Source organism: Chaetodon auriga, chromosome 23 (assembly GCF_051107435.1).
Source record: "Chaetodon auriga isolate fChaAug3 chromosome 23, fChaAug3.hap1, whole genome shotgun sequence".
NCBI lineage: Eukaryota > Metazoa > Chordata > Actinopteri > Chaetodontiformes > Chaetodontidae > Chaetodon > Chaetodon auriga.
The window spans coordinates 7520448-7546288 of NC_135096.1; the positions used below are offsets into that span (position 1 = coordinate 7520448).

The 25841-nt window shown below is 47.6% G+C and overlaps 1 protein-coding gene across 14 annotated transcripts in view; it reads right to left on the bottom strand.

Annotated features, from left to right (window-relative positions):
- Positions 1–25841, bottom strand: part of unc80 (unc-80 homolog (C. elegans)) — a 38418-nt gene continuing 12577 nt past the window's right edge. For 2 of the 14 annotated variants that reach the window (XM_076724009.1, XM_076724002.1), the window contains 50 exons: positions 25416–25564; positions 23928–24091; positions 22963–23061; positions 22568–22776; positions 21144–21250; positions 20797–20950; positions 19319–19491; positions 19003–19215; positions 18774–18909; positions 18476–18609; positions 18164–18341; positions 17845–18084; positions 17558–17655; positions 17249–17452; positions 17056–17163; positions 16811–16949; positions 16273–16454; positions 16029–16160; positions 14003–14189; positions 13726–13857; positions 13474–13617; positions 13204–13304; positions 13015–13101; positions 12749–12932; positions 12519–12613; positions 12262–12351; positions 12016–12117; positions 11761–11941; positions 11401–11666; positions 10939–11073; positions 10706–10844; positions 10506–10602; positions 10259–10429; positions 10077–10169; positions 9774–9992; positions 9460–9690; positions 8275–8398; positions 8053–8178; positions 7835–7958; positions 7497–7703; positions 7226–7410; positions 6965–7130; positions 6656–6835; positions 6422–6569; positions 5301–5357; positions 4227–4308; positions 3942–4047; positions 3565–3585; positions 3126–3319; positions 1–2961 (listed from right to left, as the gene is read on the bottom strand). In XM_076724009.1, the coding sequence (XP_076580124.1) occupies positions 2473–2961; positions 3126–3319; positions 3565–3585; positions 3942–4047; positions 4227–4308; positions 5301–5357; positions 6422–6569; positions 6656–6835; positions 6965–7130; positions 7226–7410; positions 7497–7703; positions 7835–7958; positions 8053–8178; positions 8275–8398; positions 9460–9690; positions 9774–9992; positions 10077–10169; positions 10259–10429; positions 10506–10602; positions 10706–10844; positions 10939–11073; positions 11401–11666; positions 11761–11941; positions 12016–12117; positions 12262–12351; positions 12519–12613; positions 12749–12932; positions 13015–13101; positions 13204–13304; positions 13474–13617; positions 13726–13857; positions 14003–14189; positions 16029–16160; positions 16273–16454; positions 16811–16949; positions 17056–17163; positions 17249–17452; positions 17558–17655; positions 17845–18084; positions 18164–18341; positions 18476–18609; positions 18774–18909; positions 19003–19215; positions 19319–19491; positions 20797–20950; positions 21144–21250; positions 22568–22776; positions 22963–23061; positions 23928–24091; positions 25416–25564 (7682 nt within the window). In that variant the 3' untranslated portion in view covers positions 1–2472. The remainder of the gene's footprint in view (positions 2962–3125; positions 3320–3564; positions 3586–3941; positions 4048–4226; positions 4309–5300; positions 5358–6421; positions 6570–6655; positions 6836–6964; positions 7131–7225; positions 7411–7496; positions 7704–7834; positions 7959–8052; positions 8179–8274; positions 8399–9459; positions 9691–9773; positions 9993–10076; positions 10170–10258; positions 10430–10505; positions 10603–10705; positions 10845–10938; positions 11074–11400; positions 11667–11760; positions 11942–12015; positions 12118–12261; positions 12352–12518; positions 12614–12748; positions 12933–13014; positions 13102–13203; positions 13305–13473; positions 13618–13725; positions 13858–14002; positions 14190–16028; positions 16161–16272; positions 16455–16810; positions 16950–17055; positions 17164–17248; positions 17453–17557; positions 17656–17844; positions 18085–18163; positions 18342–18475; positions 18610–18773; positions 18910–19002; positions 19216–19318; positions 19492–20796; positions 20951–21143; positions 21251–22567; positions 22777–22962; positions 23062–23927; positions 24092–25415; positions 25565–25841) is intronic. The other 12 variants (XM_076724014.1, XM_076724011.1, XM_076724005.1 and 9 more) reach the window with 12 other exon arrangements.

The following is a 25841-nucleotide window of genomic DNA, read 5'->3' on the forward strand; positions in this document are numbered from 1 at the left end:
TTAAATAACATTGTAAACAATATCCATTTATTTAGATATTCCAGAAATATTCTGATATACTGTAGATCATTCCAACTTTGCACAAAGAAGACATAATTTGACACAGACATTACATTTAAAGGGAACTTAGATTACAACAGTACAATGGGCCTCTGGCTAAAAACGTCTTCATACTTCTTCACTATGATGTACAAGTATAGCGTGTTTTGCAGATTTGATAGAGATATGTTTTAAAAGGTTCAAAATTCAACCAAACATCCATTGAGTTGATCTCTGTCGTCATGTCAAACATGTGGGATGTTAAATTATAGAAAACAGGATTAATGTGTGTTTTTATTAACTATGCAGTTGAGATATTATTTCCTCTCTATTCCCTATGCACGAGTTAACAGTACACAATGTCTACCCCCCCCCCCCCCCCCCCCAAATGATTTATATTTTCACAAACTGAGACAAAGATAGTCAGAAGAATGTTAAATACAGCACTGACAGACAGTGGAGAGAAGCAGCCGATAACAGAACACTCACAGTGCGTTGGTGTGGATTATGGCACATCCTGTATTATGTGATCTAACATCATCGGTAAGATTAGCAGGACTATAAGACTTTTGCATGAAAGCAGGGTAAAATAGCAAGTTTACATACAAAAAAATATGTTGTTTTAATCTTAAAAGTGATGCTTGAGATTATTGGATATCCAGATGTTTTGACACAATGTGCCCACGGTTGTATAATCTCCATAAAAGTGGGCATTTTGGAGGTATGAGGTTTTCAACATATATAAATCGACTTGTAGATACTGACAGACGTTAATATGTCACCATTTCTCTGTTTAAGGCATGGAATGAGCAACGAGGTAACGGCCATCTACTGCATCGCTTCGTCACAGTCGCAATAAAAGGAGCCTGTGAGTATAAGACAGCATCACAGACACGAAAACAGAACACGAGCAGCACGGCAGCGTCAGGACGAGTGGCCGAGTCAATGTTATTCCACACGCGCTAGTTTTGACCACAGAAACACAAGTAACAGTCTTTGGTCACAGACAGAATATTGTGCGAAGACACGACACACGCTGGACAGGTAATGGTGCATGTTTGACATTGTGTCTGCAGGACTGGACGAGTCAATTTCCAGTGCAGTTTCACTGAACAACATGAATTTAAAGAAAAGAAAAAACAGGCAAAAACATTCAAAGATAATGCCACTCAATTTAAAGGGGTACTCCAGCAATTAGTCTATTTCAAGGTGAAATGAATCTGTATTTTTGCAAGGTTCATAGTCATATTGAGATCAGTCTTTCTATATAGAAATTGGAGCTTAGCTTTAGCTTTAAAGGTACGATGTGTGACTTTGAGAAAAACTTTGTCATTACGTGAACTGCTGACTCACGCTCCATTAGCATCTGCCAGAACAGTGATGTGACATGAGGCGGAAAGCTGAAATGAATGCTCACTGCTGGAAAGTCACTTACAACCATATTTAGAATAACATCACTGTCTGTTTATTCAGATACTACCAAGCTTGCACAATGCTCAATGTCACTAAGCAACCAGCACCAGATCAGGGTCGTAGCAGCTAAGTCGCAGCTAGCTGGCTAACCTTAGTGCAGGTTACAGTTACAGTTTCTGGCTTCTGGTGGAATGCCCTTTCAAAACAGGTCCGGACATACTGAAAACACTCATAATAATCTTCTCAAGTATAAAAATCTCATTTCTTTCTCCTGTTCCACATGATCACATAAAGTATTTCATATATGTACAATTGGCGTTGTATATTTACTGTATATCATCTGCTTCATTTCATACAAAGGCGCTCATTTCAATCATAACGTCAGAATGGTTCTTAATATACTGTTTATACAAGCTCTGCACCCCCCTGCTTTATATAGACCTCTGCGATATAGACATCTTTTACATTTAAACCTGCCATTAAGTAGTTAAATATTAATCCATTAACAATTTCTGAGCTTTAACTTACTTTTTATAACTTAAAATATAATTTAGAAATAAATCTCTGATCCTGGGGTACAATAGACCAACGTGACTTCATGTTTCTGTGATGAAGGAGAGAAGCAATAAGGTAGATTGCTGCTAAAATATACATTCAACCCTGAGCGTATGAAGCCAGAAGGGTTTTTAGATATTTAACACTAAAAAGATACGATAAGAGACCGACAGAGAAACAGATTGTTTACGTCAAAACTCCCATGAGGAGAGAGCAGTTTGGTGTTAGGGCGAAGCTGAGGGGGACACGGAAATGAAGTTAGTGTGTAAAACAGAAAAACCAACACTTGTCCCGTCTGTACATTCCCATCCTTTCAAATGATGTCAACCAATCAAATCTCAATGTACACTTAACGTTTTCCTGCTTTTGCTCTCAAATGTGTAGAAATGTGTGCAGCACAGCCTCCCTGCTATCTGTACCCTGCAGGTATCGGTTTGGCATTTGGCTACAGATAGAAAAATACCATCACACGTGGGACTCATCCAGGTCCAGGTCTACGGGGGAGAGGGGCAGGGGAGACCTGCGGGGCGACCGGCGGGGTGAGGGAGGGGACAGCAGAGGGGTGAGGAGGGGGTTCTCTGTGCCGTCGTCCTCGCTGAGCTGCAGCAGGGTGTCGCTGCGCGGCAAGAGCGCCGTCGTGTCCTCATCACCGGGGCTCTCTCTGATCCGGGGCGGCCCCGGGGGCGGTGGAGGCAGGAGAGGGGCCGGAGGCAGCGGTGGCGGCGGCGGGGGGCCCGGGGCCGGCGCTGTGCCCAGCACTGGGAGCGGTGGCGGGAGAGGAGAGGAGGTGCGGGACAAGGGGAGAGGGGAGCAGGTCCGGGAGAGGGGCAGCGGGGAGCAGGTTCTTGATGGGGGTGTTGGGGTGGAGGGGCGGGAGATAGAGGGGGGAGGGGAGAGGCTGCTGCGGAGACCCCACTGCTCTCTCTTCTCCTTGCTGCTTATGGCTGGAGGGACCTGGAGCAGAAAACACTTCAGCTTCTAAAAGGAGGCACGGCCCCCACACTTAAAGGACCAGTTAATTCTATTCTTTTTAACAGTGACCACAGTGTCTCCATATAAATCTGACATGCAACTTAGAAAAAGTCTTGCTTTCATGTTAATGCTGCTGTTGCTCCTACCTGTGTGTTTGCAGGACCGTGCAGGTCGGCGGTGACCGTGGCCGACGAGGCGGAGGGCACCTCCAGTGTTGGGGACTTTGAAAGCGCAGGACTGGCCTTCCTGGCCTCCGCTGGAGGCTCCACAGCGCCGGGAGTGGACGGCTGCTGGCTTTGATTCTCTGTGAAAGTGACCGACCTCTTCTGGTCTCCATGCGCTGTGGGCACACATGCATGCACGCATGGTCAAAACAGAGACGACAGCACCAGCTAGCGACTCGCTAACACATCAGCACCACCAAAGAGAGTGGAGGCAGGGACAGGACAGGAGGGGGTAGGCAGGAACTGGGGAGGGGGGGGGGGGTGCAAGACAGACATGCAGAGCGCCCTATTGGGTGAGGTTGCAGATAAAAGGGGCGGGCCGTTGCAGGGTGGAGAGGAAGTGTTAAGGGTTGTGTCTCACCTTCACAGTCCAATAAAGTTTCTTTATTTTGAAACAAAAGGCATGAGACAGAACAGAGTGAGAAGAGTCAGTTTGGTGAAAGGTGGTACAACAAACAGCATTGGAACAAAGACAGAGGTTGTGAATGGGAAAGGAGGGTCAGTTCAAGTCAGCACACAGACAGGAAATATAATATTCTCATTGGAAAATTATATTTGACCGGACTGTCGACATTATTCTGTGTGCTTGATTTGAAGTGCGGGGTCTGGCCGTTTTTCAGTGAAATCACCTTTTTTTTCCATTTTAAGACAGACAAAAACAATCGTGCTTTCATCGTCACTGTCCTACAAGCACGCGCACACACACACACACACACACACACACGCTTGTGCTGTTACCCAGTGGTTTGTTCTTGGGCTGGATGCTCCTGCGGGTTGTGGAGAGCCGCGCTCCAGATCGCCCACGTGGTTCATTCTTTGGGATGGACAGCAGGGGGCGTCGCAGCTGCAGGAAAGTCACAGTTCAGAGTCACAGAGTGTCAAAATCAGCATAATTGTCGAAATGTTGCGTAGCTTTTGTTCATATTTAAATGGTTCATATTCATTATCATGAAATCTGACATATTTATGCATATTATCTGTCGTGTGTGTGTTAAATAAAAAACATAAGTTTGATGTCCACACCTGTCTGAGGCCTCGCTTTCTCCCCAACGGAGGCTGGATCAGAAGGTTCTGCTGGCCCGGTTCACTCTGCACACTGGCAACCCTGGTTCAACCAATCAGATGAACACACACGAACACACACACGCACACACAGAAATACATCACCATGACGCGAGCAAAAGGACACCGCATCCCCAGCTGTGCTCGCTCACTGACCACATCTTTGACCACAATAAGATGTCGCTGCTATTCTACCCACTCACTCACTACACGACACACACAGTTTGTTACACGACACCCAAACACAGTGCTGCTATGATTCGTACACTGAGAACACAACAGGGGGCAGTAGGGGCTGGAGTAGCAACACTCACAAAAGAAACTTTTTACACATCATCCATTTTAAAATTTGCCCTTTTTCAAGTGTGACGCCGTCAAATTATTTTGTCGCCCAACCGTGAAACAGGGACGATCAGATTAGAAGCCCGCACAAGCATAACTGAACAAGGACAAGAAGAAAAGGTCTCCTTAAATTATTATGGTTGCCACCCCAGTTCCCCCTTGCCCCTACAGATTGGTATCCAGAGTAGGACGCCCAATTTGATCAGTGAGAAGCCTGAGACACGTAAACAGTATGAAACACCATGGCACCAATGGAAGAGAGGCTGACTTTGTTGATGGCACATCAACTGTAAAAACCCACAGCTAACAGAGGAGAAACAGAGGCAGAGCTCCCTGGCCCCCGGGGCTGAGGGGGCCCTCTTTTTTTTTTTTTTTTAAAGGGGGTGGAGGGCCCGGTTAGGATAGCACAGCAGATGAGCTGAGAAGATGAGGGTCAGTGTGGAGCTCAAAAGGAAGTGGGGGGTAGGGGACAGAGACAAGGCACACTGGACCCACACAGAAAGAGATAGAGACAGGTAAGTGGGGAGGGTGAGGGGAAGGTGTGGCTGGCCAAGGCGATTTGATTGGATGTGGATGAGTGATCAACGGCGAGGCGGCCAATAGAGGAGGCCGTCCCGAGGCGATGCCCCTCCCACTGGCGGACAGATGCAAGAACGCACCAATGGGACACACACAGAGAGAGGGCCACTGTACCTAGAGAGGTTACCCTCCTGCAGAAGGCCCTGGGACTCATCTAGCACATTGGGTTCACTGTAAAAGGTAAAAAGTGGGGCGAAGGGGGAGAATGGGAGTTTAGGGAGTGTAATCGAGACCCATCAAGTCCCTGAGCCCTGAGAGCGGGGTGGGAAGCCAGGGCTCCGACCCCCAACTTCATCCTTACCAAGATACAGAGTCTTATTTACTTCACAATGCTGCTCTGAGACTGTTGAATAAAAAAACATTAACAGAGATATACAGAAAAATATGACTGTGGTTGTGGGATATGACTGACTGGTTGAGCCTTTTCAAAGTATTCACTCTACATATTGCATGAACAAGCAAGAATCATACATGAACATTTCTTGAGGGCATCGCAGCTCTGGAAACAGAAACAGTGTCATTGGTTGAGTTCGACTTCAGTGGTGTACATACCCAAAACACTTCCTGTCTGTTGGGGGGGCAATATGGCCAAAACTCTTTGTCACGATGTAGGTAATTTTATATCACGGTGTATCAGTGCAGTAATTGTAATGCAAACTCAAATTAGAAATGGTTTAAGTGACTATATTTTATTTAATTTGATTACTTTCTCCTATCATTATTATTACAAAAACAACTTCCTCACAAGAGACAACACTTTTAAAAACACATGACTCAAAACCGTGAAGCTAACTTTCTTTTAACACGGAAGCTTTAAGACCAACAGAGATGCAACGGAGGTGCGTGATCACCACCAGCTGTCACTCTCAGGTCATATGAGAACATGATCAGCAGATGCCCAAATCACAGGACTGTGCCAGGCTGCCCTGAATGTATTTAGACGAGGGGCGGCGTCTGGAGTGTGCAGGAGGAGGAGGAGGAGGACTTATATGTAATAATTTCTGTTTTTGCATTGAGGCCAATACTTCATGTATTTGGACGTATCCGCAACAAAAGAGTAGAAAGAAATATACAGGTAAGCACACAAGAGTAGGAAGCAGCAGAATCGCATTGGCTAACATCTACCGGTGGACACGTTTCTGCCATCACCCGACTGAAACTAGGTTTGAAAAAAAACCTCATGCTCCTTTTCACTGTTTCATTATGCATGCATGAGTGTGTGTTGGGAATGTCACCTGTGGCTTGGCAGCATGGTGGTGCGGGGGGCCTCGGGCTGCGAGGCCGCTGAGCCGGTGGCGTGGCTGGAGAAGCGGCGCTGTGTTATCACCCTGGGCAGGAAGGCCTCGTGCTCGCTCACCACGCTGGGGATGCTCATGGAGTCAACTGAGGGGAGAAGAAATGGAGTTCAGCTTGAAGCTCTACTCTCCAACGTGAAAGAAAATGGCAAGCAAAACAGGAATGTTTCTGACTCTCTTCATCATCCTCATCGGTGCGGCTGAGCGTGTCTTGGGAGGGCTGGCGTGACGGTTGGCTGTCCTGTTCCCAAACTGTGCCGGTGCCCGTGTTGGAGCGCGACATTGTGGCCAAACTGAGGCGATAGGCTGATGTGGAGGTGCCCACCGTGCTGATGGACGTCTTGCCCTGGTAAGCTGTTGGGTTCGGGCGGGTCACACAGAAACACACAGGCTTAAAAACGGTCAAGTTAACATTCGGGACCTGAAAAACACAGATTTCAACATTAAAAACTGGCGGTTTTTGTTCAGGTGTAAGTGTCTGACCGGAGCCGCTGTGCACGGCCTCCTTCAGGATCTTCAGTTCATTGTTGAACTCTGCAAACAGGGAGCTCTTGCAGAGCGGTCGCGGGATGAAGCGGCGCTCCAGCTGGTCGGCGATGTGGTGACGGGCTGTGATCTCCTCCTGGGAGTCAGCGGGCTGGGTCAACAACTACAAGACATAAACATACATGGACCAGTAAGGAAGACAAAGACGCAAATAGCCCACAAGTGCATGCACAATCAAGAGACTCACTGGCTGCTTACCTTGCACTGTATGAACGGTCTCAGCAGCACAAAGATGGGGATTCTGGTTCTGACGATGAAGTCGATGAAGTCCCAGAAGGCCAAGCCGCCCACCTTTCTGAGAGCCATCTCTTTCACCTGCAGGCTTAGCCGGTACCACTGGTTCCCCAACGAGCGCTCAAAGCAAACCAGCACCACCTTCAGAGCTGCAGGGGGGGACGCAGCGAGGGAAGAAGATGAGAAGCGGCGTGAACTAGAAAGAACATAAAATGGCGTCACTTCATATTCGTACCCAGATACGCCGCCTGGCTGGTGGACTCGGCTAGCCCCTCTCTGCGCAGATCCTTCCCCGTGTCGCCCGGGGTGGAGCAGTGAGCCGGGGAAGCGTCCAGCATGAAGTTCTTGGTGCGGGAGGTGGAGATGATCCGGGGAGGCAGGAGGATGTTGATGACCGTCTGGAGGAGGAGGAAGATCTCAGGCTGCTCCAGGTGGGGGCTGTCTGCAAAGGGACATTAAAATACAAACCAGGTAGCACGCCAAATTATGTTAGGTGTCATTTTATTGCATCTAGAAAAGACCTGCTGCAGCTTTGATTGTTAACCAAGCAGTCAGAAATGTGGTGGCTTTTACCTTTGCTTCCAGAGCCCACAGTGAGCACGAAGGGAATGAGCAGGTTGAGCAGCATCCCCTCTCGCCTCTCCTGATTGGTGAACGGTGAGATCACGTGGCTGAGAGGAAAGTCCTCCTTCAGGGCCTGGGATGACAAAAAAAAAAAACAAAAAATGGAGGAAATAAAAAATAGACGATGCACATACGGATGATAAGGACGAGTTAATGGAGAGGCCTACCTGGATCTGCAGGGCGACCAGTCGGACCACTGCTGTGCTGAAGGGCAGCGGAGGGGACAGGTAGGGGCTGAGGTGGAGAAGAGGAAGCCCATCTGCCACGCTGGAGGGACCGACCACACCCATCACCTGACAAAACACACGCACAAACACTCAAAGAACAGCAATTAATCAGGAGGGTCTGTGCCGCCTCGTGTGTGTGTGTGTGTGTGTGTCTTTCCATACCAGGTTGACACAGACGTTGATCAGCGAGCGAAGGTGTGGCAGGAAAGAGATGATTGGCTGTCGCTGCAGGGTGAGGCAGATCCCCTCGATCAGGCTGCTGGCTGCCTCCCACTCCACCTGTCTCCTGGAGAACGCACACCCACAACGACACCACCCCCGCACCCACATAAAAGCGCACTGTCATGAATTTAAAAAAAGGCTGAGCCGGAAATGCCTCATTCGTGCCATGTGGGATGAAAAGGAAATTCGAGATGCTGACCGCGAGAGGCCATTCATCTTATTTTTGTCTCATCGGGGTCTTTTCGAATGACCTGAATGTGGCGAAGAAACCGTCATATACTGAGAGTGAAACACTTACCACTCTACAGTATTAATATGCCCCGGCACACAATCATCACCTTTATGACTGCAACAAAGGCCATACTGACAGCAAACACAGTCAACAGCAAAGCTCACAGACATAGCCAGCTAAACACCGCAGCAACAGACCGTGGTGTGAAACACACACCTGTGGCCAGAGTTCCATCTGAGCCAGGCAGTCACATGGCATGCAAGAGGACACAGGTTTGCACTTCCTGCTGCACCGAGGCTGCGATTTTTATATATTTGAACATTTTAATGCTGCTATATGTAGCTGATTCTATATTCTATCAATTAATATAGCATTAAATATATCGACAGTGACGTCAGCCTGTCTTAAAACACACCTTTCTGTTTGCATGTCTTCATTTTGTGTTTAGCTTGTTTAAATTCAACTTCATAGTTTTTATGCAATGCTGTTTAAGCTCGTCTTTACACAACACCAATTAAGTTTATTACCTTTATTATTATTGCTGATTTCATATGAGACTGCATTGAACTTTATGTCATCACCTGTCAAATCTGCGACTGTGGCGTTTGTCTGAAATGAAAATCTGCATCATCTTTCATGTCACAAGACTGGACGCCGGCGTCGAGTGAACACTGGCGCCGTCCGCCGTTAGTACACACATCCTCACGTGGCATTTATGTCCTCTCACTCACAAAAACACGCCACAGCAGCACTTTTGGTACATCACCCACGAAGGCAGCGTGACAGAGGACAGTGCCAAGAAAAGCCGTCTATCTACTGTACACACCACGGCACCGGCACAGCACGATACAGTCACAGGGAGACAGAGAGAGAAGTGATTGTATTCAACAGACCTGGTGCATAATGCCTGTGGGCGAGCGCACCTGAGCGTAGGCATCTTGTGGATCTTGTTGAACATGCGGTCCAGCCTCTTGAGGATCAGGATGAGGGCGGGGCGGACGGCCTCGGACGACCAGTCGGTGATGGGCAGCATCTCCATGATGTAGCGCCGCAGCCCTCGGCTCTCCATGGTCAGCGTGTCGTAGGGCGCCAGCTTCAGCAGGGCGTGGGCGATCTCCGCCAGCCTGGGACACACAGACACACCTTCAGCGCAACTTAATCGTGCTATTTAAGGTTTACTTAAACTTAACAGATGCTTTGAAATCACCTCATGTGGGACTTGATGTCCAGCAGCTCCAGGGCCGTGACCCGCGGCTCACCGGCTACGTTCTGCAGGATTTTGAGTCGCGGTCCGCAGTGTTTGTAAAACTCGGTGCAGATGTTTAACAGGGACTCCCGTGGCCGGCGGAACTCCTCCCTGGCGATGCGCTCGTCCATCTCCTCCCTCGGCATGCCTTGGCCCTCCTCCAGCAGGTGGAGGTTGTCCCTGTGCACAGACACAAGCATACAAACAGGCTTCAGAGTCCAGACCTGCACTCTAGCCTAGCACTGATCATGTCACAGGCCTGACCTGGTGTTGACCCCTCCTGACATTGCGTGGTTAGCTGCAGTGCCTCCCTTATGGCCTTGATCACAGCGGGACATCTGGGGGGCTGTCATGGGCCTGTGGAGGATAAGATTATGAAGATTGTAAGCATCTAACCGGAAGTCACACCCTTATGCACAAATACGTCTTTGCTGCACAAGTCAGACCTTGTGAGGGCCTCTGAGCTGTAGAGGAGGGCCTGCAGGGACGTGGCCAGAGCAGCGATGGCCGCGATCTCGTCCCTGGCAGCCGAGGCTGACTCCATTGTAACCGTGTTGCTCTTCAGCTTCTGGAGGTGGCAGGGGACCAAGGCCTCCAGCACCATCAGCATCTGGAGACTGGAGAGATGCATGTTAGAGGACAGGCTCAAGGTGCAAGGAGAGGGAACAGATGATCCTCGATATGTTTGCGCACCTCCTGAAGGATTCGGGCGCGTAGGCGACCACGGTGACACACAGCTTGATGGCCTCGCTGATGGAAAAGGCCAAGTCCTCATTACCATAACAAAAATCTGAAGGAGGAAAGAAAGCACAACTCAAGCATACAGAGAGCACAAAGTGATGAAGGCTTCAGGGCTAAAACACCACAACGTATGTGTGAAAGTGACAGTTCACCCAGAGAGCGGAGGGGTTTCTCTGCCTTAACCAGCTCCAGAGCATCCAGGGCGTCCTGGGTCTCACCCTCCAGAGAGACCAGCAGGTCAAACAGACACTGCGCTGACACTCCTTTAGAAAGACCAGTACTGGTGCTGGTCTGGGAGAAGAAGACAGGAGAAATTCACTTAAGCTGCAGGCGTCCAGGAATATAGAAACAAAAGGTATGTGTGTATTAAAGACGCAAAACTTACTGTGAATTCCAGCAGCGGAGCCACACTGGCAAACAGCTGCAGGATGAAGGGTTTGCGGTGGAGGATGTAGAACTGCCGGCAGCAGAACTCGATGCCCTGCCTCAGTAAAGGGTCGCTCTCATAGTCAGCATAGACCTGATGTAACAATGCAGAGAGGGTGGTCTAGTTTACGGACACACTTTGAAGGCAACAGGACACAAAGCTAGAAATATCTTGATTTCCACTCACATGGAAAAACAAGAGCTCATGCTTGAATACTGTTGTATTGTTGGATATAAAAATCACCGTCTGTTCATTGAAAAAAATCACTGCATGTTTCCATTACAACGCTAAGAAATATTTAGGCCACAGCTCCCCAGAAGCAAAGGGTAGCAACGAATGTTTAATGGGTGTTTTGCAGGCAGAAGAGCACAAGATTACATGAATACTTGAGCTCCAGTAATACTTCATCACATTTCTAACCTGCAGCATGGTTGGCAGGATCCACTGGTAACCGCTCAAGGAGAAGAGGTGGTTGAAGTGAACGGCGGTGTTGATGGCGGTGGCTGTGTACTGCCGGAGGAGCGAGCTGTCCTCCGGGTGCAGCAGCAGCGCCCCGTTGAAGACGTTGAGGAACAGCATCATCTCGTCGCCCCACGGGTACTCGCTGGGCATGCCCAGGAACATTTCCTCCAGCAGCTTGATCCACAGCACCTTGTGGAGGGTGTCCAGGCCAAACAGCTCCTTACCTTGGAGAGGGCAGAGGAGGAGATGGTGACAAAATATAGAAACTAGAATGATATCTGATCAAGCATCTGATGATGCAGCTGGACTCTGTCTCACCTTGTTGCTCGCTGAACAGCGAGAACTCTGCGTCGATGGCGGTTCGCGGGAAAGACGGCAAGCGGAGGAGGTCTTCCTGCAGCAGGGAGACGTGGGACTGCTTGTGCACAGCTGGCATGTGTTGAGTGAGAGAGATGAGGAAGAGGACCCGGCCAACCTCCTCTAGTTTACGGGAGAACACCTAAAAGAAGACCAGAATGAGGAAAACGAATTCCCACCATGTTACCTGATTGTCAAATTTAAAATCTTCCCCACCTGTTTCTGGATTAGCTCCTGTCCTTTCTCAGGCAGCATGTGGACCAGGTTGAGCTGGGGAGAGACGGATCTCCGGAAGGGGTAGATGTCTCTTACGTACGTCTGGAGGAGGGAGAAAGAAACAGAAAGAAACAGAGGAGGGAGGGTGAATATTGTCAACTTTTCATGACATGCATCTGAAAACTTTGAAAACTTTCTGAAGGTTTTACTTGACTGGCGGCTCAAAATAAAACCTCATGTGTTTACCTTGCTATAATGGATGAGGTTCCATCGTTTGTCCATGAGGAAGTAGTGTGCCGATCTGGCTTCTGGAATGTTGAAAAATTCGAGACACTCCTGGTTTTGGGGAGAGAAAAAGTCACAAATATCTTCTATAAGTTTACTTGAGTTACATTTACACTCTTGTAAATATTGTGAATATTTAACTCTGTCTATTAACTGATTAACTCATTTCTCCTCTCAATTTGAATCACGGTGTTACACAAAGGATCAGAGTAGCTTACCTTGAGCAGGGCTTCAAACTGAGTGTCTTCATGGACAGGAAGCTGTGTTGGGATGTCACATTCATTCTGCCCGTGCACCACCAGTGTTTTGGTTCCTGCACCAGCAATGCACAAGACGTCAACTTGACTCTTGATCAAAGTAGCGTTTTTGGGTCAACGTTCTCAGCTAAGCCTCTATTGTAAATAAGACTTGAGGTCAAAACTGGTGATAAGCGGTTCGGTAAGCTCACCTGGCATAGATGCAGTGACCAGCAGTTTGACCTCACACTGCTCCTTCTTCATGGTCTGCTTGAGGTCCTTGAAGAACAGCCCCTCCACATAGCCGACCACCTCCCACAGGAAGGTCAATGTGGCCGAGATGGCGTCCATCCCCCACTCACATGGCGTCCGCACAAAATACATGATCAGTCCCACCTAGGACGGGGAGATTTGATTGGGTTAGTTTAAAGAGAACCAGAGAGAAACAATTCATGAAAACGAAAGTCTGTTGCTTCACCAGGTAGTTGAAGAGGATGTGAGAGGTCTGCGCCGGCAGATCTCCAATGTTGAGCAGGAGCTTCCTCAGCATGTACATCAGCTCATCCTGCCATAACAACAGAAACCAAAAGCCATGTAACACTGTGCATTTCAGCTTTCAGCCTTTAGCTTCTGCACTCTGTGTTTGCTTGTTCGCATGTTCACCCACCTGTCGGTTGCTCACGGTTAGTTTTTCCAGGAAGTGGCGAAGAACAAGGGCCGGATCTTCAATCAGGCAGTTCCAGAGGATTTGTTGGGCAACAGCACTCACTGAAGAAACATTGAGGAAATATGTGGAGAGGAGTCCCAAACATAAAAAGCAAATCATGTAGGAAAATCTATCAACATGCATATTATTTTTAAGGTTGGATACTGTGCTGATAAAATATTTAACTGAGTGATATTTATCTCTTTCAACATTGAATCTGAAGACACCGACCAGCCACGCCATCCTCTCGAACTTCCCCATCCTCCATGAGGTGCACTATCGGCAGGACTGCAGCACAGATGCACGCTGGGAAGACGGCTTGGGGCGGCTGTAACATGTGGTGAGTAGGAGTGTGCTCTGTTGTGTTCTCTTCATCTGGCAAAAAAAAAAATGGAACAAATCAAACTTCTCAGTGGTCGTGAAGCAGGAGAAGCTCATGTTGTATTTCAAAAACAACTCAGCGCAGATTCTTTATGTTCGTACCTTCAGCGCTGGCCAACGAGCGGACGGACCACACCGAGCCCCGGCGAAAAGAGTAGTTCCTGTGGGAGTTACTGGAGGCGCAGGAGGGGCTGACAGACAGACGGCGCGATGCCAGGTTCACCACTTCTTCTGCTGGCGGGATCAATGTCCGACACGGCCAGTACAGATACGGGAGAAAGAGCTATCAGGGCCCAGAGCTGGCTAATTCAACCAAACGTCTGTATTTATATGTGACTATAAGCTTTATAATATATGCACGTGTGCCTGGCAGCCCCACCTTCTTCCTCCTGCTCAGGCGGGGGGCTGCAGGTGGGCTCGTAGCAGGCCTCCTGAGCCACGGGGATGGCCGAGATGATGCTGGCCTCGCGGCCCAGGCGCCGCTTCTCTTCCTCCTGCTGCAGGTTCTTCAGGATGTGCTCGGCCCGCTGGTGGGAGCGCGACACCGCCCGCGCCGAGAAGGATTTCTGGGAAGGGTGAGCATGGAGGGTGGCGTTGGATCAAACGGCACAGAGGAAGCACGGCGGGTGCAGACATACGGAGATTCAGAATGAGGGAATGCACGAATTAATACAAATTGACAGTTTGAATTTTTCAGGAATGTGTGTGCACAGCTATTCTAGGCTTACATCTGAGGAGCATTTTGTAATGTAAAATGACTGGACAACACATTAATACAGTAACTCTCCTCCAGCACATTGATCTCATGCTCTAATGCTATCCCGAGCATCATGAAGAACACTGTTGGAGTGCTGAATCCGAAAGATTTCAATCATGACAAATAGATGCATTCAGACTGGAATTTGGAGAATTTACTGTATCTTGTGTACAGTAAATGCCTCACAGCGTTCGCACGAGTGCTCATACATATACACATCAAAATAGGCTGAACGCATGATATGAGAAACATACACAGCAAAGTCATTCTCATCCAATGACCATGCATAAACAGCACAACACATAATGTCCGATGCATGCTGTTATTTTTGTTCTTACGATCAGAGGTAGTGCTAGAACACTTTCTGAGTATGGTGTGTATGGCTGATCAAGATGCAACTAACTGAAATGACCCATGAGACTGCCCCAGCTTCTGATCCGTGATGAAAACCTACTGCTCCCAATGAGCTGAACAACAAAATCAAAATCAAATAAATAAACCACTGGATGAAGACAATTTTCCCGCCTGTCGTTAATGATCTGAGGTAACAAGATGCATCAGCACAAACATCCGGACAGAAATACCAACTTACTATGGTATGGACTGACTGAATTAATGTGGAGTACTAAAAACAAAGACAGTCGATAGATAAATTATAGAACAGGTGCTCGCAGCAGGTCGTCATCAAAATCTATTAAACATATGTTGACAATCATGCTTTTTTTTTTAACAAAAAGAAACACCAAGAAATCGGTTTTTACCACTTCAAATGACCATTCTAACCTTAAAAATCTATTAGATGTATCCAGATTTCTTGGTGCGGTTGTCCACAGTACATTTGGATACCAACAGCAAATGTATTTTAAAGCAGTCTAAAGTGAACTGTGTCTGTTTTGGGCATGTTGTGTTCAGAAAGAACCAAAACTTCAAAATAAGATAACCGCTATTAAAAACTGACATGTTCATTTCATGTTATGGGATCTAAGGGCTCAGTTCACCTAAATTATGGAAGGAAAAAAAAACATATTTGCTCACTTACAAGTAGTTATATCCAACCATTGCGATAGTTTAGATTTCGTTTGACCACATTTTGAGATATCCGGCGGAGATGATCTGAATCTAATTCGTCCACGGCTGTGCCAGTGGCTCTGTGAGGCTGGACTTGAGCACGGCGGTGCTTAAGCGGTGTTGGTCATGTTTGCCATCATGGCCTAGCATGTCAACAAAATGCAACAATAGCACTAAGCGCAAAGTACGGCTGACTGTTTTACCTGCATACCCACTCAAACGTGATTGGTCAATACGACTGATATGCAGACATGGCTGAAAATAATGGTGCCTTTCCAGAAACAGTGTCCTCTGTACTCTGGATATCTCAAAACCTGGACAAATTAAATAAAAGCAATCCGCATGGCTAGATACTTCTGAGCCCATGGTAAGTGATAAAATATGTTTTGTTTTGTTTTTTTTGGGTGAACAATGTTTGAATCGACAGTAACCTGACTAACAGTCCAAAGTGATTCAAAAGCATGTTCATGTGTTTTCACACTGCTGCTGCTAAAATCTGACAGCCCTTCTTGAAAGTGTTTGTCACAAAAAGGTGCATCAGTACATAAATGCATATAAGGCAACCCGGGCTCAGACTTACAGACTGGTCTTCATTGATTGGGTCCTGGACGCTGCCTGTGTTCTGAGGCACCCAGGGAGGGTCGAATATGGGGACACAGGGCATGCCCAGTATGGGAGACGGCAGAGTGAAGTTGATGCTGGGTGGAGGAATCTGAAAGAGAAGACAAATATAGAACTAAATGGGTCAAAGTAGCCCATCTCTGCGAGATAATGAAATATTTAGTCTCGTAACAACCTTTGGGAGGTTGTTTTGGATTCTGCACCTTAAAGATCTGCTGGGCTCCTTCCTCCATGCGAGGCCACACCTGGTAGCGGAAACGCCACAGCGTGTAAAACTTCAGGATGGAGTTAATGCGCTGGCAGGCCTCTTGGTGATGGAACTCCGCCATCATCATTTCGGTCACTGCGTCGGGGACCTTTACGGCGCACAGGAGGAACATGGCAGCTGGAGGGGATTTGGAGAGGGCGGAGGGGCGAGGGATGAGGAGAGAGAGAGAGAGATGGAAAAAGGGAGTAAAGAGGGCAAGAGAAAGAGGTAGAAAGGTCAGGAAAGAATAGGATGGATGGAGATGAAGAGGTGCATTATGATAGAAGATAAAAAAGAAAGAAATATAAGAAAACAACTGTTAGAATATAAAATATTTTCATATCTGGTAGAGAGTAAAGCTAACTTATGAATAAGAATACACCACGTATGCTTTCAGATATGCAACATCACGCCCGATTCTACATTCTGAAGGGCACAACGAGCTGCAGAGGACAGCCACAGACCACTGATGCACAGCCCGATGGCCGACTCACCGGCAGCAGCTGCCATGTGTTCATCCACGCTGAGCAAGAGTTCCCAGGCTGCCGGCTGGACGTCTCCGTACATGTCGTCGGTCAGGATGGGAGCTGCCTTGATGAGCAGCGAGAGAGGAGCTGGTGACAGGCTCATCACCTGAAAGAAATATTGTATTGTACGTATTGTGAATTTATTATTTTTTTTTAATTTTGCAGACAAGGTAAATTGCAATGTAACCACACACGCTACACAACTACTTCACCTGGTTGCGGATGTATTTGAGCATGCCGGTGTCCTTCTTCCCTTCTGTGTTGGAGTCAGTGGGTCTTCTCTTCATGGACGGGGTCCTCAGGCAAGACTTGTCTGAACACTGAAGGCACAGAGACTTTCATAAACCACCGCGAGAACGGCAAATATAAAAGCTTAAAACAGCGCTGATAAATGGTGAAACCCACTTCTTTACTCTTCTTGGCACGTGCTCCGATGTTACCAGAAGAGGCGCTGTCCTCTCTCAGGCTGTCCACCGTCTCGCCGTACACGAGCTTGATAGCTCGGACCAGACGGGCACAAGAGCGGCTGTGGTGCTGGTAGCAGCGTGGGTGGCAGAAGTCTATGTGGGTACAGATGAAACTCTGCTGGTTGCACAGCAGAATCATAATCTGAGCCAAGAGAGAGAAGGGAGGAGGGGGGAGTCAGAGCATAGGAAGGAAGACGCCAACGCCGTACACACACACATACACTTCCACACATATTAAAGGCCGTACATGTAGCCAGGACATGTTGCGGTGGTAGTTGTCCTCTGCTCCTCCTGAGCTCTGGCCCTCTGGTTCTATGCTGGGTTCACTGGTGCTAAAGGGACTGCCTGCAAGAGGAAAAGAAAGTTTAAAATATGCCACTTTGTCTTTTATAATGGGGAAATGTTCATATGTGGAATCAAAGGCAAGCTCCTATTTAAAGTGTATGCTGCAAAACCTCATTGAATTAACTCATTGCATGCATTTCATGCATTACAGATGGCGATGGCTAATGAAACTCAAGAACAATGTCTCACCTATGTCAGTCACCGTGTCCCTGCTGTGTGTTTGTGATAGCAGTCCCTCTTCGTTCTCTGACTCGGAGTCCTGCCGGGACAGCTTGGTGCTCTTGAGGCTCCCTGCCCTGCGTATGGAGGACAGGGAGCCCCCTTTCTTTACGCGGAAACTGCGAGCCCCTTTGATCTGAAGCAGCCGGGAGCCTCCGATACGAATCTTACGGATGGGTGCTGGAGAAGACGGTAGTGGGGGGAGATCATCTACATTATTTACAGTAATAATAAGCAGACGGGGAAGGGATAAACCAAATGGCTGAGTCTGTGCAACACCAGATCTCACCTTGAGCCTCCTGGGTCTTCTTGTCATCGCAGGTGGTGTCCGACTTCAGCGTGTGGCTGCTGCTGTTGAGCGAATCGTGTCCATCCTCGTCATCGAGGATGCCCGCGAAGCTGATCTTCCTCTCGTAGCGGTGGCGGCCGAGCTCCGGGTCCAGGCGCAGGCGGCAGCTGTCCAGATCCTGCAGATATTACACGTCCTTTACATTTCACGACACATGAATCCGTTTTGCTTTTTAATGAATACCAATAGCTGGACAGTAAAAAGAGATAATGCACACAATGAATGGATATATTTTTTGATTTGACCACTGACCACGAGGGGCTCCGTGCGCGGGCGCGGTAAGCAGGGAAACGTCTCTCGTAGGAAAGTGGTGATTTCCAACAGCAGCTGGCAGGCGGCCATCTTTAGAGCAAAAGGGCAGCCACATTTCGTCGGATTGACTGTGTCTTTGGGGTCAGGATCGATAGAAAAGCAAACAAAGTGCTTACATGTCAAAATGTTTTTGGTTTGTTTTGCCATACTTGACAACTGAGCTAAAAATGAAAATAGCTATTGAAAATAGCTTTGTGTAAAAAAAAAAAAAAGCATAAACAACACTCTTCTGACTCACTGTCATCCAAATAGTCCTCTTCCTCATCCTCTTTTCTCATTCTCCGTTTGGTCTCTTCATCAAAAATATAGCCCAGGATGTTTGCAGGGCTCTCGCTGTCAGAGTGGCAGAGCTCACTGAGCCTCGTGCCGATTGCCTGAGTGGACGGAGCACATTGTTCCACTTAATGAAGCCGCAGCATTAATCGATACGTCGTTACTCAGACGATTTTCAGAAATCTTTAACTCACATCTCCCCACTGGCAGAAATGCTTGGCGGCGTTCCACTGGAGTTTCTGGTTTCTTTTGTTGCCCACAATCGGTGACCGGCCCCTGGACAGGCCTCTCTTGGTGATATTTACGTGGTGGCCCTTCATCCACTCTGGCCAGTTACCGCGGTTGCAGCGGTGGACAAAACGGGCGCATTCGAGGAAGAGGGAGGCCCGGGCGACGACTGGAGCCTCCTGGAAGGACCGGGAAGAAGGTGACGACTTGGTTGCGTTCAATGATGTAAAAAAGAAAGTCAGTGACGTGTTTACACTGATGTGAGTGGATTCTAAAACGTACCAGGTCCAGAGCAGCGGCGAGGATGGAGGCGTCAGGTATGGTCCCCGGCTCGCAGCAGTTCAGGAGGAACTGGAAGCGCTTCATGCCCTGTCGAATGGCGCCCAGGTTCACCACATTCTTGTTCTTCATGGCCTCCTGGCTGGCTGCTAGGCGCTCCTGAAACCCGTGGGGGCCTGGAGGAAAGTATGAGCAAAGAACGAGAGAGGAAGAGAGCATAACAGAACGAGTGAAGGGATTTGAACGAACATATTTGAGCGGAATCGTTTGCAATGTAGAGACTGCACTGAAGGTCACATGTAGACATTGCATGTGGCAACATCACCATCCAGGACATGTCACAAAAAGCACTGAAGAGCCACCAACAAATGAAGCTGAGTGAGAGATGGACACACAGCCAGTGGCAGTGGTTACACTTACATTTTCAATTTACTATGTGATCTCAGAGACACAAAGAAAAACTACGTAGAGAGTCGTGGGGAAAGACTAAGATGCAGGCCATTATCAGGTCTGATATATTCTTTAAAATTAGATCTAATAAATCGCATTGAAAGGACAAGTGTAACCGCAGCCGTACAGAAGAAAGCTGTATGTGGACCGTTCTGTTTTATAACATGGCTGAAACTCAGGCATTGGAAAATACCACCAGACATCACCACAGAAGAGACGGAGAGAGCACTGACAGCGTCATGCCAGACATTGCACAGCTCTAAAGTAGAAAGATGGTTTCATAGATAGGAGTTATTCCCACACACCTCCTTTCCTCCCTTTCCACAGTTAAGTGGAAGAAAGAGGAAGAGGGTTCGTCGTTGAAGAGGACAGGACGTGCAGAGTTGGAAAGTGGGGGATGCAGAGTGGGTGACAACAACACACAGCTGCAGAGGAAGAAGAGGGGTTCTTTGTTGTGATTCCAAAATCTGCTGCTCTTTAAAAGGGACTTGGATAAAAAAAAAAAAAAAAATCTCTCTCGGAGTCTGTTCCTAATGAAGAAGTGGAATTTTCAACTCATTTGAGTGTCTGGCCTCGTGATCTTCCTTGAATAGCGACAAAATGCAGCAAGTCGATGAAAAACAATGCACCGCTGGCACTTTTGGATTAAATACACTCTGTTAAATGTTCCATATTCTTGCTTTAAAGTGCCACCGCTGCACTGTTTTCCATGAACTTTTTGAGGCTACTTTGTGGCAGAGAGATCATCCCAATCATCCAGAGTGTGTTTTCACAAGCTAGACACTGATGCGTTGAAAATAATACATTCAGGCTAACATAGTGCAGCAGGCGGCTATCCAGCGGAGCTGACATGGAGAATGGCGGACGGAAGAACTGGCAGAAGAGGACAGACCACGACTGGCGAGACGAGACAAGACACGACACCACACGGACAAACAGAGGCAGGGGCAGAGAGAGAGGGAGAGAGAAATAAGACAAAGGACGATGGGGCGTGGGTGGGCAAGGGGCACCCCGGGGTGGGGGAGGTCTACCATCTTTCTCTTCTGTGTGGTGAAGCTTGGATGGATTCCTCCTGCCAGACCTCCATTTACCGAGCCGCTTGAAGAAATTCTCCTCCTCGTCCCTGGCGTACTCCGGCCCCACAGCGCCCCCTTCTGACAGCTTCACCGCACTGGTGAACTTCACCTGAGACACATGAACGCGCACGCAAAACACAGCCATGTTCAGACAAATCGAATATTTGATGTATTCAATTCACTGTTTCTGTTAGTACACCTTTCAAAATAAAAGTCTAAATAAAAGTCCCCCCTACAAATGCCTGAAGACACACACATTGGTAGCAAGTGTACAGTGTTAATGGTTGCTGCACCACCCTGACCTTTGAACTCTGACGTATGAAGGAGAGTCGGTCCACTGAGCTGATATCCAGCAGGTCTTCAACACCGTCAGTCAGTCCAGAGAGAGAGGAACGCTTCAGCCAGTTGCCTGGAGACACGGAAATTTAAAAAAAAAAAAAAAAAAAAGTGTATATGAACAACCGACGCTACAAAACAGGAAGCCAGGAAAGTAGTGCACACACTGGGTTATGAAGGCAAGTACACATGCACACACACAAGGGCTGGTTGGAGGAAGCATTCCCTCATTGTTACTGTACAGTCACATACAGGTCAGAGTACTTGAACTCAAAGATTCACACACTGAGGTTCATTCAAAAAATGATATAAAAGGGTACAAAACTAACTCCTGACGCTGAGAAGACTTGAACAAAAGACCCTTGTCGAGCGGTATTTGCAAATACGCTTTCATAGCATGTTGTCAGAGAAGCAGATGGATGGAGGAAACTACGCTCCCCTATGAAGGCAGGGAGCAACAGCAGAAACAGTGAAGCTGATTTCAGGTTGTTATGCCTTTAATTTATGTCATTGTTTTACCCAAAAACATTGCTGCCGCAAAACCTGCATAATAACTACAAAATACAGATACTGCAGCGTGTGCAAGGTGAAAAGAGTTTTTAGAGATTACATGTGTTTCCTGGTTTGATCTTTATCTGCATCTGTCAATTTTTACATAAACACCAATGAAATAACACAATATGGGAATCAAAAGGAGCTAAATGAAAAAACTGCACTGGGTGAATGAATTCAAAACCTTAGATGTCATTTATGCCAGCTAATCTAGCAAATTTAACACTGAGATAATGTCAATTAGCTTTAGCTGGAGTTTATCTTGTCATTTTTTCTCCATTTTGCTCAATTTCTGTGTGGAATTACCAGAAGAAATAATTACCAATCAGTTTAACACATACATTTCAATGACTGACAGCAAGTAAATGTTTAGCTTTAGCCAAATCAAGCTACGGCTACCACACCAGCTTTCATTTGATGCAACACTAGCCTTCTTGCTTCAGCTTAGTAGGGCAGTGCATGCCAGGGAGAAAGTCTGGAGCCGACTGCAGCACCCTCTGCAAATACAATTTGACCCAGGTCTGGAACATCGTGCACATGACCAACACAAGCAGACATGACGCAAATACTGCATGAAGATGGTTCCACATCCACATACGTAAGACAGAGAGAGTGAGTGGTAGGCGAACAGTCCCACGGCATGCTGAGGCACAGGAAGGAGCACAAAACAGACCAAAGAGATGAAGTGACTTGGCGTCGCGGCAGTGAAGTGTGTTCCAATGTTAGACATACAAAACACATCATGTTAGAGTGAATTCCAAGGCTGGGACAGCAAATGCAATGAGGTATGGTCAAGGTCAGATCAGCGATAAGACTTTTACATCACAACTGCTCTCACCTATCGGCAGCTTCAGCTTCTTGCGAAGTGAAATGCGACGGGACCTGGAGCGGGAGCGCCGGTCAGTGGTGGTGCCGGAGTGGGCAGTGGTGCACTCTGAGGTGTCCTGCTCTGATTGGCTGCTGGTGTCACTGGCGGCGCTCTGCGACTTGAACATCTTCCTCCAAAAATCCTTCCTGCCCAGCAGAGCACCCGGGATCTGCTCGTCACTGGAGGTGCACAGAGGGAGTGCGGGGAGATCGGATTATTATTAAACATGTACACTTGTTCATCATTTAGGGGGCAGAGGGAGCAACGGGAAGAGTTTTTAAAGTCTTCCTATTTTGAGCAGAGAAATGGCAGCTGGGCTCGACATAGATGGTGCAATATGGAGATGCTGTGAGGTGGACACTCACTGTTCGGGTGTCTGGGGGGGTCTGCTGGAGATGTAGCTGCGACACTCATCTGCAGCACTGGACACCTGACCCTTCTCCCCGGACACACCTGCCTCTGACCTGCACGCGTGCGCACACACACACACACACACATCCCGACACACAGACAGAGCGCTCAGGCGACCTGATTCAGACACTGACTGAACTCTGCGGATGCAGTAAAGCGGACTCATGTGAACCCATTGCTTGTTCCATACTGACCTATGACTTAAGAAATTATGTAAGTTGTTATACATGAGGCTTCAATATGAAGGCCACCAAGCTGCCCACTGCAGATTTGGTAACACTTGCAATCATTCTGGTGCCTTCTTAAATATGAACTGGGTGAACTGTTACATTATGCTTAAGATAGCCCGAGGCAGGTTTGCTTTCAGTGTCTCAACTGGCTCTAACTCACTACGACTGCCACTTAAATGACTGAATGCTAGCGGGCCTGGAAGACGAGAGGACCTGGACGCAGAACACGGAGCGACCCCCACCAAGCCACCCCCACTTCAGAGCCAGCAATCATGTGAACTCATTGACTGAAAGCCTAAAAAAAGAACTATCTAGTTTAGTCGTCGCATGATGAGGCGAAGAGAGTGGAGGTGCCTCCTTGCAGGGCTGTCCAGTATGCTACAACCACATCATCAAATCAGGCACTCAAGCAAGAAAAACAGATGCAGACAGGACAGAAAAAAAACTAAAAAAAAAACAGCCAGCAGTGATGAGAAGCGTAGCTCTGATTTGTCAGAAATGTAAGACCTGACAGAACCAATCGCTGTGACTGGATGAGGAATATCTGGCTATTACTGAATAGGGGAAGGGTTTTAAGGCCCACTCAACAACAACAGTAATGCACTGCTGCAATTACAGCAGCGTCTTTACTCGTTTGTGATTGGACATGATGTAACTGAGACCATTTCTGGCCCCTGATTGGCCAGTACCTCCTGGGTCCGGGCTGTTTGGGCTCTTCCTTCTCCTCAGGTTTCTTGGTGGCGGTGACCTTCTCGGCGCTGTCCAGGAGCGCGCTCAGTGCCACCCTGCGGAACACATTTCCATGGGCCTCCTTGATGAACTGCACCAGCTGGCGGATGTCACAGTACAGACCCTGGGAAGGAGGAGGGTGGCACGCAAGTGAGAGCGAAGGATGCGAGAGTTGAATGGTGTGTGAACGAGAGAGAAGGAGGAAGAAGGAAGAAAAACACGCAGAGAAAATGGACTGCTCTGAGCTAGAATCAGGCTGGTATGACTTTCCAGTTAGCATCACGCATGCATGCGTAATAGGGTGGTGTATATGTTGTTGTTTGCTGAGGCACCAGCTCCAGCTTGTGAGTGGGTGGCCTCTGATTCTGTGCCATAATAAAGCCGGTCTTGAAAAGTGTGTCATCTTCCGCCAACGTACACAAGTCATGCCAGCCTTAAAGCTTCCTCGGCACCAAGAGTGGCCGTGGTTCAGTAATCCACGTAAATTTACGAGTGCATGCGCTGTTTCATGAACTAGATTGAAAATCATTTGGAGAATAGCAGGAATTTTTTCAGGCCAATTTAGGGAACATTCTAAATAAACAGAAATACTTAATATATCAATAGTAGGTGACCTTTTCGGGGTATCAAAACATATGAGTTTTCTTGAAGCGGGTCAAAATTACCCATAATTCCAATGGAAATCACAGAGATCTTTCCTTCTTTCTTCAGTACTTTTGTCAGACACTGTTTATTGTGGACCACATCTCAAATGCGATTCACTAAACAGCTACACGATTTACGACAGCAAGATAATTTGACATTTCCATGGCAGATCTATATTTTCTAGGACGGATGCTCTAAAATGAGCTTGCCTTGGCCTTAAAAGCAAAGATTTACGACTTTGACGAGACACTCAGCAGTTATCATGTGAGACAGAAAGGGGAAGTTATTATTACACTGTGAAAAGTAGAGAAACTGCCAAGCAACTCCGATGATCTTTGAGCTCTCTGGCACAGAATGCATGCTAAAAAGAAGTAGATGGTGCTGGCATCAAATACAGGAGGACAAATACACAGTATGTTGTGCCAGTTGATACCGTTTACAGCTAATTTCCAGCAAAACCTTAAAAAGATACTCGAGAAAAATAGCAAGGAACTGAGAATAGCTCAAGCTAATGTCTTTATTCACAGTGAGATTAAGTCGGCTTCATATCCAATTCATCATGTATGACAAGGCATTAACAAAGGCGGCATAAGTGATTGGTCTTTAGGCTCAGTAGAAAATGAGCCATTAATAATTCAACTGACATCCAGCAAAAAGAAATGTGAGAATCTAATGGGAGTACAACAGATATGTGAAGCACAGACTGAATATTTGACGGCCTGAATTCAGGGAGAGCCGCAGATACTGATAAGGGAAACGAAAAAAGAGAAGCAGATGGACAGATGACTTCACAAGTCACTCACCAGGTTCTCGGGGCTGTGCAGCTCGTGTGTGGTGGAGGCGCAGCGTGTGATGAGGGACTTGAACATGCATCCCACCACCACCGCCTCCATATTCTGTGCCACGGACTTGTTGTCTCCCGTGGTGAAGTTGTTCCCGAAGCCCGCCTTGTCTGGAAGCAACAAGGGAGGCGGGAGAGACCACGGATCACACAGGGGGTGGTTTAGTCAGCGGGGGGGAGAACATTATTGACAGCTGACCAGCTTGAGTATAAAACATTGAGCCCGTACAACAGGGAGGGGAGGGGCAGGCAAAGGAAAAGGGTCCATAAAGCATATGGGGGAGAAGCAAACTGAAAAGGATTCTGGGTAGGGGATAAGGAATACATGCAAGTGACTAAGGCCTGCTATAAAAGCATACAGAAAGGGGCTTATTCTCTTGGTCCAGTT